Raw genomic sequence first — 19,115 nt, forward strand, 5'->3', positions numbered from 1 at the left:
AGAAAGTATGCCAGGCCCTCAAGGGGGCCTGCGAAGCTCTGGGGCTCAATCCCCTCCAAACGCATAGACAGGCATACCACTCTGCCGGCCTGTCCCGTCCAGGGACTACATTCCCCATCAGCCCTGGCGGCCAGGGGCCGCACCTGAGGGAAGGGTCTGTCGCAGTGTCTGCTGGGAAGTGTAGTCCTTATGGACGGGCCCCTCTACTCCCCTCCTGCCCCCCAGTTACGAGTGGGTCGGGTGTGGGGGGACAGGCCAGAGGACACTTCTACCTTCCTTCTGACTTACTCACCCACTGAGCTGCAGGGTTCTGGTTGTTTTGATTTCTCCATTGTGAGGTCTCTTTCTCTAATCAAGTCTTCAGGTCTCTGTTTAGGAGAGGCCAACCTTTCATGTCTTTTCCCAGGACCTCCCAGGTTTGGATCTTGGTGTGTGGGTATGTGTGTGTGCGTAAGCATGTGTGTGCACGCACGCCCTTGCATGTTGCTCTGGATAGATATGTAGATGCCGTGTCTCTGTGCAAGGGATCTCTACCTTGTACTTTGAATGGTCTAGGTATACATTTCTCATTGTGTTGAGTATCCACTTTGGTCCTCTCTAGAGCAGGCTCGCTCTCTTTCTGTGTACCCTATCTCTCGGGGGTCTTTTCTCTTCCCTCTCTCATGCTGTGGGTATCTTCTCTTTTTGGCGGGGAGACTCTTTACTTTCCCTCTCTCTGTGTGCAACCCCCCTCCCCGCCTCTGTTTGCTTCTATGTACCGTCATTGTCCCACATCCACATTCCCTTCATTCTCCAAGCTTACAAGAAAACATCCCAACACTTCAGCATCAGCATCCCAAATTTATTCTCCAGCAGCTGTGTCCGGGTGGGAGAGGCTAAGGGAAGAGGAGGGGGAGGTGGGGGAGGAGGGGAGAGAGTCCCAGAGAGTGGCAGGCACTGGGCAGGGGGTGAGAGGTTCCCAGTAAAACTGGAGCCATGCATGGGCAGGTGAGCAGTAGTGGGTTGGGGACAGGGGAGTCTAGAACAAAAGCTGAATCCTCCATAGATCCCAGGAATACCCGATGTGATAGGGAGGTGGCCTGGAGAATGGGAGCACAGCCTTCCTCTTAGTCTACAACTCGGGCCAAAGTGGGAGGGGCCTAGAGGATAGAGGTGGATCTAATCCGAGTCTGGACCAAGCAACCCCAAGAGACTACTGCCCCAGGGTGGGGTGAGAGAAAGAGGCATTGAACTACCAAGATGGAGTTTAGAACCCCACGGAGTTGGGATGGTAGTGTGGTTCTCGAAGCCAGTGGAAGAGCATCCAGAACGCTGGGGGTGGGGGACAATATAGGGCTCAGCAGAATCTAGAACACAGGAAGGCTCTAGAGACTCCATGGAGTTTAGAATGTCAGGAATGCTTGTGAGGAGCATCTAGAACCCATGGGAGCAGAGGCCAGAATGCTGGGGGCAGGATCTAGAATGGGGAAGTGGGCCGAGAAGTGGGGGCTGCGACTGGCGAGCGGAGGGGGCATTGAGGACACCTAGCGGCAGCAGGTGAGATTACATGACGGGCACAGGCACCGGGCTGGTGGGGCTGCGGGCATCCGGGTGTACGAAGTCCGGGTTGACGTAGGTGAAGCCCTGGAAATCCGCCTGGTCGATGCTGGCCAGGACCAGGCGGTCCGGCGGGGTCAGGGCTGGCGCCGCCCGCGTGAAGAACTTATCGAAGTTCTCGCCACTGCGGCCACACTGAGGGAAAGTAGGAAGGGCAAGTCAAGCTCTGCCGGCTCCTGGGGGGCCTGTCCCGGAATGCCATTCCCGCCTCCTCCAGAGTCTGGACACTCCCTGCATCATCTCCGCACCCCCGTCCAGGGTGTCTCCGCAGAGGGGTCCTCTCCCCGTAAAGGAGACAAAGCTCAGGAGTGCCCCCTCCCCCACTCGGGAACCTAGGCTGGCGGCTCCGAGGACGACTGACCGGGCGTGGCCTGAAGGGAGGCGCAATCTCCAAGCGCTCCAGCCGCTCCCAGTCAATCCAGCGGAAAAAGCCGTGCGCCCGGATGGTGGGCTCCCCGTCCGGCCCGGAGCCTAGGCGCTTCCCTGGGTGCTTGGTCAGGAACTGTGGGAAGCAGAGAGAGACAGACAGACGGACAGATAGAGTCCAGGACAGGGAGGCCACAGAGGAACAGACACAGGCACCGGATCCAGAGGGAGAAGAACAGCAAGGGGAACGGAGATGGGGAGGAGGGGCAAGAAAGAAAGGGAGAGAGGAAGGGGAAGAGGGAAAACAAGTGGAACGGAATAGATGGAATCCAGACCCGGAGACCAAAGGACAGTCCGAAAAACAGAAAAAAAAAAAAAATCAAGGTGTGAGGGGCAGGGAGCCCAGAAAGAGAGGAGTGGAGACATGGGGGGAATCCCAAAGGGGAAGGGGGAGGGGGAGGGAGAGAAGTTTGGAGACCCAGAGAAAAGGAGGAATAGAGAGTCAGAGTGAGGGAGCACGGAGAGGCAGAGGGCAGAGACCCAGAGAAGGCAGAACAAGAGATCCACAGTGTGCAGTTACGAGTGGGGAAGAGGGCAGTGGAGACCCGGGAGAGGGGGACAATGTCAAAGTGTGGACAGAGATATAGGAGGAAACACCAAGAATCACCAGGGCCACACCCAGAAGGCCACCACATGCAGATGGAGGCAGAGGTATGAGACAGAGACCCAGAGCGAGTCAGAGGATGTGGAGACACCCAAGCAGGAGCGGCTGACACTTCTTGGAAACCCATGGTCAGAGAACCCCATGGTCCTCCTGCAGTAACTCCACCACCTTGGAGGAGGAGACTGAGGTCACAATCTTGGTGACTCTTCTAAGAGTCCCCCTGAACACAAAAGCTGCAGGAGTTCAGTCTACCTGACTCACCAAGTTCTGGAGACACAAGCCCTGGCCTTTCAGCACTTCCTGCCGTGAGCCAGGGAGTGGGAGCCGAGGAGGGTAGGGTAGAGGCTCGGGCTGGGTGCAAGCAGAGCAGCACATGGTGATTCTAACAAAACCTGTGCATTCCACCAGTTTCCAAGAAGATGGGGGTAAAGGCACTTGAGGAATGGGAGCCTTTTTAAAGACAGACCACAAAGGGGGCATGGATCATGAGTCTGAAGAAGCTGGGAGTGGGGATCCTCACCCCCTTGCAGATGGCCACAGCCTCCCGGGAAAGTGACTTGGGGTAGGTGACTGTTTGCTCCATGATGGCCTGAAACAGCTCCTCCTCATCTTCCCCATCAAAGGGTGGCTGTGGAAGTGGAGGAAATAAAGTCAGAGACCCTCCAAACTACTTTTTCCAAACCTTAATGCCCTCATCACCCACCATGAACACGACCAACGGAACCAACCACTGAACCCAACCACTCACTGCCACCAGAAAACTTCCCAGGAAGAGTAGACCAAACTCTCAAAGTTTAATTTCTATGCAGTTTTTGTTGTTGTTGTTTGGGGGTTTTTGGTCTCACATGCCTCAGTTCAATGCAGCTCACTGTCTGGCTTTGTTTATCTGATATGTCAATCAACAGGGTGTTAAATATGTAATATGCCATTTAAATAGAAGGGAGGAATGCAGCAGGACAGACCGTAAATGCACTCTCCTGCTGAATGCACAACTCTGGGACAGGAAAGGCAACACCAAGGTGAGGGGTCTTAGTTTGGAGTCTAGGTGGTCTGTGTAGACAACTGGGGGGAGCATGTATTTGGGTAGGGAAAAAATGGCACTTTATCTTTTTAAGCTGCTAGCTGAGCATTAACATTTCCTCCAACTGTGAATGTAAGCAGTAATCTCTGATAGCAGTAACTATATAACTTCATCACCAATAGAAACCACAGTATCTTATCATGAGAGTTGCAGGTACTTCAGAATATCAGTTTTCAGCCATTCCTACCTCCGGATATGTAAGATCTTCCTAAAGCTGTGTATCACTGTTAGAGCTACTACTTAATGGATTGATTAAAAACAGCATATGTTCACATCCCAATTTTTTATATTTAGACAACTGTATATATTTAATTAAGTTAGATTCAATTAAATTATTAAAGTTTTGAAATCTATGTGATTGACTTTGTCATTCTATTATCTTATTTTGTGTACACGAGAACAATATTTTGAGAAGAAGCACACAGGCCTCCCCAGGCTAGTGGGGTCCCTGGCAACAAAAAAGGGAGGTGGTTACGCAGCCCCGCCTACGGTGAGACAATATTTCAGGACCCTGGACAACGCTGCCTGGGCTCAACCTCTGCCTGGCTGGGCGCACCTCCTTAGACTTTTGACCTCCTTTCCACCTTGCTTTTCCTGAGATAAAGGCCACACAATGGGAGCACCCCACTGTGTTGCCTCTACAAAGCCAGCATCTCCCCATCTTCCCCTTACCTGTCCCGCCAACATCTCATAGAGCAGAACTCCGAAGGACCACCAATCGACAGACTTCCCGTATGGCTGGTAGGCAATGATCTGGAGGGAGGCCCAAAGGCAAGGAATCATGATTTTTCTTTAAGAAGCCCAGGATTCCCCTGGCCTCGCTCTCGGGATCCCTACCCACTGCAAGTGCTGAAAGCACTTGAATTCTTCCCACTCTGAATATTTTGGCTAGAGCTCCACCCTTTGGAAAATTCATGAAACAAATTCATCTATTTAAAACATTCCTTTGCTCTCAAACAGAAAGACCACCTAAGGGCCAAGGCACAAGTTCCAGCCATCTAGAACATTTGGGTAACTGAACCTTGCCTTTGAATATCAGGAATGGGGCTAAATCTTGGAGACTAGAGAACACAGTCATCTAAGGTATTATTTTAAAAATAGATGCTCCTGTCCCTGAAGACTTCTGGCTTTGGTGAGACAGAGCGACCATCAGGAACATGTATTTCTCTAATGTTCCACAGGTGATTCTGTTACCAACCAGGTTTTGTAACCACTAATGTTATCTGGGCATTAGCATTCATCAGTTGAAAAGATCAAGGGACAACACCCCCAACACAAGCTCCTCACCAACCTAGAGAAGTTAGGGACACACAGCACCCATCTGCATGCACACCAGAACATGAACTCCAGCCCCTTCACAAAGCCAGAGCGATTCTCTGCCCACTGAGAGTACTTGAGGAAGTGCAGCTGCTCTCCAGGACTCTTAGGGGTGTGACCCTTCCCTCTGAGAGTGGCAGAAGAGCAGCCCACTGAGATCAAAGAGCCATGGCCCCTAGGTTCAATCCCCAGCACCTCAGAAACAAAACAAAACAAATCCATGTGCAAAACGCACCAGAGAGCTTTCCTCCAATGAATTCCCCAGCTGGAGTACACAGGAGAGGACAGCCTCAACGCACGCATAGTATTCTTAGGGGACAGGCCCCTGCCCACACAAAGTACCCTAGAAATAGTCTCCACTCCTTAGGATGATCCAGGCCCTACTCACTCAGCATTCCTACCAGCTGGTGCCACTGCCTTCCAACATCCACCCACCCGTGCTGCTCACGCTGCCTATTTAGAGACCCAGCTCCTCCACTTAGAGTGCTCAGCCAGCAGGCCTTCCCATGCAGACCCTGGAGGGAGACCTCACCTGCTTCCAACACCCACAGGCCCCTGGGCACCACCCTCTGTGAATACTACACAGCCACACCCACCAAGGGAGGTCAGAATGTGCCCAAAGCAGCACTTTAAGCTCCAAGGTTACCTCAGGGGCTATGTAGTCCGGGGTCCCGCAGAAGGTGCGGGTTGTGGTCCCAGGGAAGACGTTCTCCTTACACATGCCAAAGTCAGTGATTTTGATGTGTCCTTCCGCATCCAGCATCACGTTGTCCAGCTTCAGGTCCCTGGAGGATGAGGGGAGGAGGAGGAATTGTGGGAAGGGCTCAGTTCAGCAGGCTGTAGCCCTAATCCCTTCCCCTCGAAGGCCAGACATCCCTCCAAGGAAAGTCCTGGGGCTGACCTGTAGATGATGCCCTGATTGTGAAGGAAGAAGAGGCCAATGGCGATTTCAGCTGCATAGAACCTGCAAAGTCAGCGTGAAGTTGGAAGGTCACTGGACCTAGCCCTACCACCCTCCCCTCCCTTCTTTCTTAGCTGAGACTCACGCTGCATGGGGCTCCTTAAACTTGCCCAACTGCTGAATGTGGTACATCAAGTCACCCCCGGTGACATACTCCATCACGAAATACAGGCGGTCCTGGGGAGGAGTGGGCAGGGCTTAGAGGCAGGGACACAAACATCTGGGATAGGAAAAGCCCTTTGCTCCCCACTCAGGGCAAACATAGAGGGCTCTGGATCCACCCAGCCAGAAATCCAGAGCAAGTGGCCACCCCAACAAGAAGGGCCCTAAGTTTCTAATCCCGCCTCCTCATAATCTGCATGGCCCAGTCCTCCCTTCTTATACCTATCAGATGATCTGGTGCCAGCTGTCCCAGAATTGAACACTAAGGCTCACACACGGGACTGAAATTCAGGCACACCAAAACCTCTTTCCACATCCAGCCACCCACATGTGTAATTCTGGCTACCTATGACCAAAGGTGGTCAGGCTTCACCTGTACTTGTTTTTTAATCCAGGAAGCTGGTCATACCTCCCCAAACCCTGAAAGTCAAACCCCTTGCTCCATGCCGTAGTCTCAGGGAATTACCCGTTTCTGACCTATCCTTCATTTAGAACACACCTACTCCTGTGCTCAAAGATCCAGAGAGCTGGCTACATGTGCTCAGAACCAAGCTTGCCAGGGGCACAGGTATCCTGGCCGCGCCCACTCTGGATCCCATCCCCTGGCCACCCTCCAAGCATGGCATCCATTCCAAGCATGCCCAGGAGTCCACCGTCTGGCCATGCCCACTCAAGAATGAGTAAGTTTCCTTTTCCTTGCCCTAAACTCAGAATCCCAAAGCAGACAGCAAATCCATCCAAAGGGGGGAGAGGCAAGGTCTCTGGGCCAGACTCTGTCCCCTCCCTCCTCACCGGGGTCTGGAAGGTGGAGTGGAGCTGGGTGAGGAAGTGGGGCCGGCCGCCAGGACCTCGGCCCCCCAGTGCCAGCACGCGTTTCTCCACCAGAGTACAGTCCACGTCGTCGTCCTGCACGATCACGTCCTTTTTCAGGATCTTTATGGCATAGAGCTCGTCAGAGCCCCTGCGCTCGGCCAGCATCACCTACAGACAGCGATCCAGAAAGGGCAGTCCATTTGGGGAACTCAGGGGTGCAGGACCTTGCCCCATCTCCTAGCAGGGACACAGAGAATGGGGTCCCAGGTACCTTCCCCTTTCCTAAGCGGTGGTCCCCTGACTTTGCTCCCATGCCCTTGAGGAAATGTCCATACCTTTGTACCTCTTCCCTCCAGGAACCCAAGCAACCCCACCAAAATCCATCTGGGAACATGGGAGCCCCATCTCTCCCCACCCCTGCTTCTCACCTAAGGATCAGAAATCCAGCCTCCCCACAGACATCCCCCCCTTCTCCCAGAACCCTAGAAATCCAACCTTCCCAAAACTGCCTTTTCCTAGGACCATGAGGAAGCTGAAGTCAGAGATGTGCAGACGTCCTTGGCCGGCCCCAAAGAAGCAGCGTTTGGGGTCTGTGGGACTAGGGGATGGGGATGGGATGGGAGAGGAAGAGGGGCCCATCCGCACTCTCTGCGAGAAAAGGGAGAATGAGGTCCGGAGGTAGTCAAACCCAGACAGGGGTAGGAAGAGGCCCCTGAGAGGCCAGAATGAGAGGGTGGGGAGAGATAAAGACAGGAAAGGGTGCCACTCCTCCCACCCTGCGCTTGGCCGAGGAGCTTTCTCTGACTTCCCCACATCCCGAGCGCTTGATTTATTGTTTAACTAACACTTACGCCACCTCTGGGAAACCTTGCCGTCATCCCCATTTTACAGAAGAAGAAACCAGGGAGAAGAGGTTAAGCAATCTGCCCAGAGTCAGAGAGGGCAGGAACCTGGCCAGCCATCGGACCCACGCTGTTCATCTCTGTGATCTTGCTGCTCTCAGCCTCTCAGCCTGAATCCCTTAGACAAGGGGCCCCACTCCTGAGAATCTGCATTTCTAACAGGTCCCAGGAGGCCCTGCATGCTGCTGGCCTGGAGACCACCTGGGCTCTGAGCTGCCAGAGCTTCTGCACCTCCTCCTGCCCCTGCCTCCAGGAGGGTCCCCTAGTGAATGGCTGCCTCGGCTTCTACACTGTCCCTGTCTGTCGCGCGGCTCTTTCTAATGCACTCTCTGCTCGGCAGGCAAAGGGACCAATTTAAAAATAAATAAACCAGGTCATGTCTCCCCTATGCTGCCAACCTTCTAACGGCTTCTCCCTGCATTAGGGTTTCATTCCATGTGGCTTCACGGGTCCCTCCTCCTTCATGTTCAGCCACCCCGGCCTCAGATGCACTGTCCTCCCTCCCCCACAGGGATGCCCCGCCCAGTCTTCCTTCCGCTCCCCTGTCCTCCTAGCTCTCTCTCAAGCATCCTTTGGACCTTGGCTCAGGCCTTCGGAGGCTTCTGCAAATTGCTTTAAAGGGGTCAGTTGCCTCTCATGGTCTCTGCTACTGTGGACAGCTCCTTCATAGCCCTGGTCATTTGCCTCTCTCTGCGTGCCTATCTGCTCACACCATGGGCCAGCCCCCTGCGGCAGGGGTCTGTTTTGTTCTCCAAGATGCAGTGGCAGTTCCTGGGGCATAGCTGCAGCTGCACAAGGTGTAGTCTTGTGCAGAAGCGCAGTCTGACCTCCTGGATTCGGACTGCCACTGCTGAGAAATCTCCATAGCCTCCCTAGGATGCTGGGATAACAGGAGTGACCGCCAGGGCAGCTACTAAGAGCAGGTGTATTCACATATGCAAAGCACCCAGAAGGTGCCTAAAGTGTGAGAAAGGCTGCTGTGTTTGCCATGGCCCGGATACCCACAGGACACCCAGCCTCCTTAGGGGCTGGCGCCTGTGGAAATGCATTGGTAATATTAATCCCTGCCCATCACTGAGTGGCAAAGGATACCACAGGCACATCTGCCTTATCAGTGGTATTTATGGACTACAGAATTCATAAAATCCAAAGGTAGAATTCAAAGAAAATTGTACACACTATACATGCATACATTTTATTTTGTTTTGCTTCGTGTCCCTAATCTCTAATTTTCTAAGGAAACTATTAACGCCCAAAAGGCTAAGAGAGCAAGATTAGATAACAGGTTCTAGACTTGGGTACTTCAGGACAAATCACCCCAAGCCACACCTCCCTCCACTGTCACTCATGACCTCTCTACTTCAGGCATATGCCATCTCCAACTTCCTGCCACCAGGCCTCTGCCCACTATCCGCCAGGTATCTGCAGACCACACCTTCTCAGCTGAAGGCACAGGCAGGTGTTATGCATACCCATACCACCATGCGGCTGCTGAAGGACTCTGGGAAAAAGGCTCTGCCTCTCTGGGCATGGATTTCCTCCCTCTGTCCTTCCTTCAATGCAGCCAGTGCTCAAATTTCACAATGCAAAAGAGCCAGTGGAGGAATGTGCTTAGTACACAGATAGTCTCACTTAGTAGGTCTGCAAAGAGGTGAGAAACATGCTTTTTGAAGCAAATGCTCCTCTAATTCTGATGCAGGTGACCACAAACACAACCAGAACCCTGGTGGGAGCTGCTCTAAGAGTCCAGGAAGGATTAGCTGTGCTGCTGCTGTTGAATCTCACCTGTCCTGCAGCTATCACCTAAGTGCCGCTTCTTCTGGGAAGCCTCTGGGCCAGGTGTTGGGCTCCTACCACAGCCTGTGGCCACCCACTCCCACCCCCTGCTAACAACCCCTGACAGCCCCTCTGTCCTTGTGATTTGTGCAGCAGCCTGGGCAGTGCAAAGCTTCCCCAGCAGTTCCCATCCCCTTGCTTGGTTACAAGATCTGGCGAGAGGGTGCTGAGCGGACGGAGGCCTTGGGAGCCAGAGGCCCAGTGCACTTACTGATCCTCAGCTACAGCCCAAGTCTAGCAGTCTTCTTCCTGCTTCCACCTTGCCTTCTGCGGCCTGCATGCTACACCAGGGCAGTCACCTGTTACAACCTCAGTTGGCTCAGCTCAGCCCTCTCTGGCTGCTCCATGCCTTCCCCCTCACCCAGGGCCATCCTGGAGAGATGAGCAGGCATCCCTTCCCTCTCAGCTCCACCTCCTCCCCCCTTCCTCTGCTCAGGCTTCACTGTCCAGGCATCCTGACCTGCTCTGGCCTCAGGACCCTTACATGTGCCCATCCCTCTGCCTGGGAGGCCCTTCTCCCAGGGGTCCCTGAGGCTCACTCCCTCACTTCCTCTTGGTCTTTGCCTGAGAGCCACTTTCCCGGGGAAGCCCTCTGCCTACTGAGAACCTCCCCAGCAGCATTCCCTGCCCTCCCTGATGCTCATATTCCTTCTTTTCACTTGTCACCTGTCACCTTTTACACATGACCATGTACTTATTTATTTGGGTTCATGTCTTCCCCCCAGTGAAAGCCCCAGGAGGGGAAGACTTTTTCTGTGTGCAGAACCAGGCTTTGCACATGGAGATGCTCCACAAAATGTTCTCTGACACAGGAGCTGGAGAGACAGCCTGCCTGCCCCTCCAGGCTCTGGGGAGCTGCCCCCACTCTCCAGGCTGTGCCCCCTCCCCAGGGCCTGAGCCACCTCCATTTTCAAACACACATCCCCTTGTCCTGGCCATCTCAGGCTGCCTCCTTGTCAGAGAACCACCTGCTTCTAATTCAGGACAGGGCCTGGCGCATGCCATGCCTCAGGAACTACTGCTCTGGGACTGGGTGAGCAAAGGCAAAGGCGGAGGGCCCCAGCCACTGAAAGATGGAAAACCCGAGGGCCAGGTCAGACCTCAGTGCCTCAGGAAAGCCCTCCTGGCCACCCACCCACAGGCTGGCTCATGGCCTCTTCCAGGCCTCTCCAGTACCCCCAGCCATCTCTAATTTAGCACACCTTCCTTTATTTAAGTATCTGTGGCAAGTCTCTGCCTGAGGACACTGGGATTATTCTGCAATCACTGCATGTACCTGGCACAAAGTATGTGCTCAACCTATGTGTGCAGAACTGAAGGTGGAGATCAGGGGAAGGAGGGGAAGGTAGAAAGAGGGAGAGGAAAAGCAGGTCTCATTCAGAGCCCGGCTATACTCACCTCATACAACTCCAAGGGGTAGTTACAGGCCTAGGGGAGAAGAAAGCAGAGTCAGGGCCCCAAGAGAGCAGGTGATTGCCCAAGACTGGGGACCAGGGCCCCTGATACCCATAAGTTGTGGGGATGAAGAACTACAATTTCCATCAGGCCCTGGGGCTAGAGCCCCCCAGAAGGGCAGAAGAAGGAGCCCCCAGTGTCTTCTGGGAATTGTAGTCCCAGGACCAGAGGGCAACCAGTGGGAAGAGGGCAAGGCCAGCTCTGAGCTGGGGGAGGCTGGGCTGTGCTCCCCTGGGGAAGCCGTCCAGGTACCTCGAACTTCTGGAGGAGGCTGCAGTTGTCAGCATCGGCCACCGGCACATTGTAATATTCGCCCTCCTCCTGGTTCAGTAACTTGTACCTGACATACAGACGGAGACCAGGGCCGGGCAGGGGTAGGGGAAGCAGGGCACCCATGGGAGAGGCAGAGACAACCAAAGGGAAGAAAGAGACACAGAGCGACAGACACAGAGATGGAGAGAAAGAGTGAGATAAGGAGGGGGGAGAGGGAGGGTAGGGGAGAGGGGAAAGAGAAGAGGAGGAGGAGGAGGAGGAAGAGGAGAAAGAGGAGGGGGAGAGAGGAGGGAAAGAGAGGAGGAGAAAAGAGAGGAGGAGGAGGAGGGAGAGTGCTTCGAGGTGGAGGGGATGACGGTGGTCTGGAGGAGAGACCACACATGGATGGAGAAGGTGATCCTGAGTGTGCCCGGCCCTAGCCCTCCTCCTCACCAGCCATCCACGGGTGCCTTCAGCAGTTCGGAGACACCAAAGGACATGGCCCCCATGAAGTCGTTGCGGGAAGTCCGGTCCCAGTCCCACACTTCCACGCTGAGCCTGCGCTCCACATCCCCCGGCTTCAGGTTGCTGCGGCAGGAGAGGGGCAGGGTGAGGGGTGGCCATTTCCTACCCATGCAGCCACCTCCGCCCTTTACAAGGGAGTCTCTCCACCCTGGCTGGTGGGGCCCACATAAACCTCCAGGACTCGCAGTAGCTGTCCCTCCCTGCTGACCTCTAGGCCCTTTCCCATCCCTGTCTCTTGGTCTCTCCCTCCCTGAGTCTCTGTCCTGTCTTTATGGCTTCTCTTGGTGCCCTGCCACTCCCCCCACCCTCCCTCCCTGTCCTGTCTTTGGACTCACACCTCTTCTCTCTCTGGGTCTGTGCCTCCCCTGGTCTTTTCTTCCTAGTGACCGCCTCTGGCTGTTCCTCTCCCTCCTGAATCCTTTCCTCTTTGTCTCCTCTAGACTCTCTGGATCTCCTTTGTCTCTAGGTCTGCCTCTTTCTCTGGTCCCCTCCCCACCTGTCCCAACCACCTCTTGAGTATCTGTGAGTCTCTCTGTCTGTCCTCCAATCTGTCTCTTGATGGTGCCCTCTCTTCTCTGCTGGCTGTCTCTAAACTTGAGGGCTTTTCTCAGCTTCTGTATCTCCATTCCCCTCCCTCAATCATTCCATTCCTTTGTCCTACCACCTTCTTTTGCCCCTGCTTGGGAGAGTCTCTGTATCCTAATACTTCTCTCAGCTTCTCTCTGGGATTTTCTGGCCACCAGGACCCTTAGATCATCATCTGCCAGTCATCATAGCCTCCCCAGCATCCCAGCTCACAATACAAAGGTCTCATTCCACACAGGGTTTAGCGTGGCTTTCACTGTCCGCGTCTTCTGTTTTGTCAGGTTCCGAGGGTCTGGGATGAGCTTCAGTTTCACATAAGGATCAGACAGACCGTTGGGGTCCATAGGAATGAGGTTACGGGCCTCACCAACTGAAGCACAAATGGAGGGAGGGGGTCACTTGAGTTAGAGGCCCAGGAAGAGGCTCCTAGCCCTCTTCAGTCCAATCAAGAACCCCAAGCTCCTGGGCTGTAGCCTAGCACACGTGAGGCACTGGGTTCTATCCTCAGCACCACATAAAAACAAATAAAATAAAGGCATGTTGTCCATCTACAACTACATTAAAAAAAAAAAAAAAGAACTCGGAGCCCCGACTTTTCTCACGTCCCTCACCTGCCAGAAGCCCAGGCAACCAGGCTCTTTCCTCAACCATTCATCCAGAAATCGGACCCCAGGTCCTCCCACATCCAGCCCTTTCAAGGGTTCTGATCCCTAGAAGTTGCAAGAGCCAAGGCAGGAAGCGGGGGCCAAGCTGGAAGGGAATGGCTGAGCCCAGGCGCTGGTGGGCGTGGCCTCACTGTTGTGGGCGTGACCTCACGGTTGAGGGCGTGGCTTCAGTGTTGTGGACGTGGGCCAGCACGGTGGGGCTCGGTCACAGCCTCACGTCTGGGAGGGAGTGGGGCCTCACCAGTCACGTGGATCTCGTCGGCCGTCGGGGCCCGGATTTCTAGCTGTAGGCGCCCACGGCGCTCAGTGTGGTCCACCCCACACAGCGAGGGCACGCTCCGCACACAGCGCCGGTGCACGTTCATCTCGCAGCCTGGCGGGATAAAACTGGGGGTAGCACAAGCCCATCCCAGGTCCCACACCGCACCCGGCATTTCCCCAGCCCTGACCCTGGCTTTGAAGGGGCCCGGACGCGAGCAGTCAGCAGCGGGCACTCACAGGAGCACTTCATGCCCTGGTGCACCAGTCCGTAGAGCAGGGAGCCGCAGTGGTCGCAGAAGGTGGGACTGCTGTAGCTGTGCAGGCGGAACTTGTGCTTGTTCCGGGGGTCCTGGGCGGAGGAGAGTCGCTTAGGGGGGCTTAGGGGTGGGGAGGGCCCCCCAGCAAGAGGAGGATTTTTATCTCCTTTTGCCTTGTTCTCTGCCTGCCATCTACTCATTTGGGGCTACAAATATTCACCAGGCGCCTACTGTGCGCCAGGCACTGTTCTGGTTAACAGGACTCAGCATTGAACAAATAAAAAAAAAAAAAAAAAACTCTCTGCTACCTGGAGTTTGCTTCCTAGTGGAAGAAGGCAGAGTATAAACACGGTAAATAAAATAAGTAGTGTGGTGGACAGTAATAGATGCTCTAGAAAAAAAAAAAAACAGCAGGGATAAAGACTGCCAGAATTTGGGGGGGCTGAAATTTGAAGTGGAGTGGTCAAAGGAGCCCTACTAACAAAATGGCAGTTGGGCAGAACTTGAAGGTGGGGACTTCTAACATTTTTGGAGAACTTGTGGGCTGCCCTGAACCCCAGGATCCTTTCCTGATAGCCTTAGTGTCTGCTCTCTGGGTGGACTGTGTTCTTCCAGACTCAATGGGATAGGGGTGGTGACCCCTCAGTTATGGCAGGCACCCAGGAGACCTGAATGAACTAGCATAGAACACCCAGCAGGACTCTGGATGTCAGGTGTGCTCAATGTCATGGTTCTGGCCGTAGTTATCGGTGTGGTTATTACTAGTGACGTTGCTGCCAGTCCTGTGTAGTCCTGAGTTTAAATGAGAGCTTGTGACTGTGCAAAGCCATTCCCAGTCTTGAGCCTCAGCGTCCTCCTCTGTCTAATGGAAGTAAGCAATTCACAGCTTGAAGCAATGCTAACTTTTCAGAGTCATTTCCACAGGAATTTAGAACACCTACGCCGCATCTCCTACCAGCCCCCCAAACTTCTACCCCTAGGACAATGTTTGGTTGTTAAGTAACTTGATATTTTTCTTTTTCTAGGAATTCATTGAAAGAATTGTCATAGGGAAAAATTTACAACAGTCTTGGCCTTTATTTTAGCAAGGTTTCTATTTTGAATATATATATTTGGGTTGGGGGAGGGAGTTGGAAATGGCCATGATCTCCTTCAAGGTTCTGGGCCTCTAACTCCAAAGGTTCTTGCCACCCTAAATAAGATGCCTGTGCCAGGGTGTGTGCTGGGTGGGGTAGGGACAGTTCTCAGCAGGGTGCCTGACACAAGCTATCCACCGACAGAAGCTTTTAGTCTCACAGTGAAGGTCCTTGCTAAAAGAAGTCAGCACAGAGCCTCCGGTTAGGCAGATCCAGGTCTGAGTCTTGGTCTGAGTCATTACCTGGCCCTGGGCCTCCCCACGACCAGCCCTTTTAGGACCTTAGGTTCCCTACTGTAAAATGGGGGCCATGAGCCCTTCCTGAAAAGGATTCATGAGGACCAAGTGAAATCATGCTTCCAAGCCCTTGGCATTTCTAAAGCCTTGATCCGTTTACTTACAACAAGATCAAAAGCATTAAGAAGCACAGAGAGAGAGAGAGGGGGGAGCAGAAGAAAGACTTCCTCCTCACTGTTCATCCTGTTTCCTCTCTGATGATAACACTTTCAGCAATGATAATAATAAATAATATTTTGGTTCTAGGTTCCAGATACCATCCATGAGTATCTGACTCACTGAAACCTCAGAATTATTCCATAGTGGACACAATTAACACCCCCACCTTACAGATCAGGAACTTGAGATCAAGTGGTAAGTTCCTTGAGGAAGGCTGCAGAACCAGAATGTGGCAGGGCTATGATCCCCTGCTCGGACGGGGACGGAACACTTCAGCTAACCTTACTGGCTGTGGAGATTCAGTTCTACTCCATGTCCAGAGACCCCGGTGTGTGCACAGGATGAGCACTGCACAGACCGAGCCAGGGCTGGTGGAGGTGGGCAGGTGGCCAGAACACACAGGCGTGTGGGCTGCGGCGTTCTATGAGGTCTCACCGCTATGTACTTCAACAGCCTGACCAGCTGGCCAACTGTCTCCCAGGCTTCTGTGGATCTTTCTCTCTTTGCCTGTCGTCTAATCACAGAGCGGTCACCCACCCGTGTCACACCCTGCACGTGTCAACCCACCGGCTTCAGGGAACTGTCAACACAAGCCAGGGACATCTGTCTAGATTTGTGCTGTCCCACTCAGTAGCCACTAACCACATGTAGCTCTTTAAGTTTAACTCAGTTGGAATGAAATGGAATGGAGACCCCTGCCCCTCAGTGGAAGCAGCCCTATTTCATGTGCTCACTAGTGCACGTGGCTGACGGCCACCTGATAGCAAACAGGACACTTCTGTCATTGAAGAGCTCTACTAGCCAAGGCTAGGTCATCAGCCCTGTTTTACAGAAGAGGAAACTGAGGCTCAGAGAGGAAGTGGAGGGGCTGGGAGGGGCATCCAGAGTTGACAGTTGTTGTCAGCCCCTGAGAGGGAGAGGGGCAGGGTGGGAGGCTGTGTGGACCGGAGTGTGTGCACGTGTGCAACTGCACTGGGCACGTGTGGGTGTGTGTCGCAGGGTCTCTGGGCCGCCCTCTCTCAGCATCACTAAAGGTCCAGGATCCACCATTTCCTATTTTAGCTTCTCTCAGTACCTGCGTGTCTGCCTCTGATTCTCGGCCTGTCTCTCTGTGTCCAGAACTACCCGGCTCCCCTCTATTGCTTTCTCTGTTCCATTTCTCTTTCTCTTTCTGAATCAATCTCTTGTGACTTTCTTTTCCTGTATCTCTGTCCCTTTTTCTATCTTATCTCAAGGTATCAAGGTCCAAATTGACCTCTCTGTTCCTCAGGCCTCATTTTCTTAAATCCCCCTACCTCTGGATTGTAGCCTACCCCCTCCAGTGCTGGTCTTTGGTTTCTTCACCCCTGCCTCCTCTCTGTCCCCCACCTGTGTCCCTGGCCTGTCCCAGGCCCCCTCACATTCCCCCTTTCCAGGCCAAGGGCAAAGAATCTGGGCCAGACTAGCTCCCCCTATCTCTTCAGCCCCCCTCCCCTACCAGCCTTAAAAATAGCAGGAGAAATTGGGACGGACGCCGAGGGGGTGAGGGCGGGGGTGCGGCTTGAGGAGGAAGAACCAGGTGTCCGGACACTCACATCCGTCTGGGGGCCCTTCCCAGCGCCTGGACACTCGAAGGTCACAAATTCGTGGCATCGTCGATGAACCACAAAGCTGCAGACTGAAGGTGAAAATCATAGAGACACAGAGGCAAGGAGAGATGGGAAGATCCAGAGAGACCCCCGACAGTCACAAAATTGGAAAGAGACTCAAAATTCTGACAGAGACAACCACACAGAGAAGATTCCAGCATACAGAGTCCAACAGATAGAAAATCAGAAGAGAGACCCTGGGCCGGGGGAGGGGGAACCAAGAATGTTCTCAGAGATGCAGAGAATCAGACTCAGAGCACAGAGCCCCCAGTGTGCAACCACAGCCCAAGGGAGACAGGGAGAAAGAAAGCAGCCTTCCACGGACCCACAGACCCCAGCCCACAGATGCAGATAAGAAAGCCAGGAGAGAGGCAGACAGATTTAAGGAGAGAAAACACAGAAATATCCTCAGACACAGCGGAGAGTGGCAACTTGGGCAGAAGTGAGTCTGGGGGCGCTGCTCCGGCCCGCCCCCCACCCTGACTCACTCTGTTCTCAGCAGTGGCAGCTGGTGCTTTAGGACTCGCCCCCCTTTCCGCCCCCCAGAACTGCCGGCCGGCTGGGCCCCCATCCGCCCATCCTTGACCCCACCCGGCCTGCCCCTGCCTAGAATGGCGTTGTCATGGTGATGGCTGCCTGGGTGGGGGGGCTCTGACTTTGCATCTCCAGCCCCTTCCCCCTTCAGCTCCCCTTTTCCAAATCTCCCTGTTCCCATGGCAACAGATTCTCCAAATATCTGTCCCCACCTGGAGCCGGCCGAGGGAGGGGCCCCCAGCACCACCTCCGCGGTGGCCCTGCCATCAGAACTCCCTCCCCACCACAGGCTGTGTCTCTGCCACACCCCCCGCCCCGGGCTCCCCCGCGCCTCTCTGGGGACCAGAGAACACGTGTGTCAGCAGCCTCAGCTGAGAAACCCCAGCCTCCACCCTCGGGGGTCCCAGCAGTCCAGGTCCCGGCTCTTACCTTGGCACTGCAGGCCCTGTTTTCCAATTCCCCTGGAAGAGCAAGGACCTGAGGTCAGCGCAGGGAAGGGTGGACCCTCCCACCTCTGAGAGCCATTGGAAGTCTGAGGTCTTGGCCTCCGACCTGCAGTTCTGGGCCCAGGTAGCTGAGCCCCAGCCGCCTCCCCTTCTAGAAGCCAGAAATTCTGGTCCAGCCCCTCCTCCTTCAGACCCTGGATTCCAGCCCCCGCCCCTCCTCGCTCAGACCCAGGGGTCCGGACCCTAGGTTCCCACCCTCCTGGAACCCAGGAGTCGGGGCTGCAGCCCCTCTGTGCTCCTCCCTCGGAGGTCTGTGTGACACAAGTCTACACCTCCAGTCCCCTCCTCTCTCGGCCCCCAGCCCCTTCCCTCACCAGATGAAGTCGGTACAGTGGCTGCAGAAGGTTGGCTGCTTGAAGAAGCGAGCGGTGAACTTGTGGCTCTTGACTTCGTGGACAACCTTCTGCCTCAGGGCCCCCTTTCTGCAAAACAGGGGTCGGGGTCCCCCCTCTGAATCGCCTCCGCCGGGGCCCAGACCCGCCATGGCCCCAGGAATGCAGCAGGGACCAGGACCCTGCCTTTCTGGGGAAACAGGTGTACTGGAGAGGAGCGGGGACTCGCGAGATCCCGAGGTGGGCAGGAGAGGGGCGAGGCACCGCCAGGTGCGCAGCGCCGGCAGGAGCGGCACCCCCGCCGGCCCCGCCTGGGGCAGCGGGCGGGTGCGGGAGAGCAGAGCCCGGGCGCCGAGGAGCCGGAGGCACGGGCGGCGGCGGGAGCTTGGGCTCGGCACCTGCTGAAATGTGGGAGCCCCGGGTGGGGGGAGGCGTTGCCATGGCGACCGAGGGGCGGGGTTTCTGCTTAAAGGCGCCCCCCTCCCTGAGACATGGGTCGAATGCCCTCCCTCTCCCCTACACGTGCACACACCCACTCCGTGAATTGGCTGCGGGGAGAGGGCATTCTCTAAGCCTTGTCCCCGACAATCTGTTATCCTGATCGGCTCCCTTTTTCTTCCCACCCAGTTGCCTTGGTGTGTCCCGTTCGCCCCCTGCATCTCCCCTCGGGTCTCCGTCTTTCTGACGGTGTCACTCTGAGTCAATCAACAAACTTTCTGCTTAGTGCTGAGAATCCAATGGTGGACAGAGATTTGGTGTATTACTTTCTCCCATGCTACTGGAGTCTCTTTTTTCCCACGATCTGTGAATTTTTTTTTCTATACGT

The 19,115-nt window shown here is 54.7% G+C and overlaps 1 protein-coding gene across 1 annotated transcript; it reads right to left on the reverse strand.

The window, feature by feature from the left end:
* Nucleotides 1-858: 858 nt before the first annotated feature.
* On the reverse strand, nt 859-18,441 carry Prkcg (protein kinase C gamma). Its single transcript, XM_027921531.2, has 18 exons — nt 18,272-18,441; nt 17,881-17,912; nt 16,864-16,946; nt 13,679-13,790; nt 13,422-13,553; nt 12,729-12,885; nt 11,859-11,993; nt 11,406-11,493; nt 11,097-11,126; nt 7,456-7,608; nt 6,940-7,128; nt 6,071-6,162; nt 5,926-5,988; nt 5,671-5,809; nt 4,380-4,460; nt 3,147-3,254; nt 1,958-2,098; nt 859-1,731 (listed from the first exon to the last, which is right to left on the reverse strand). The coding sequence occupies exons 1-18, from the start codon at nt 18,439-18,441 to the stop codon at nt 1,543-1,545; spliced, it is 2,094 nt and encodes a 697-aa protein (XP_027777332.1). The 3' UTR covers nt 859-1,542.
* Between the last annotated feature and the right edge of the window lie 674 nt (nt 18,442-19,115).

This window comes from Marmota flaviventris, chromosome 18 (genome assembly GCF_047511675.1).
Source record: "Marmota flaviventris isolate mMarFla1 chromosome 18, mMarFla1.hap1, whole genome shotgun sequence".
Classification (NCBI taxonomy): Eukaryota; Metazoa; Chordata; class Mammalia; order Rodentia; family Sciuridae; genus Marmota; species Marmota flaviventris.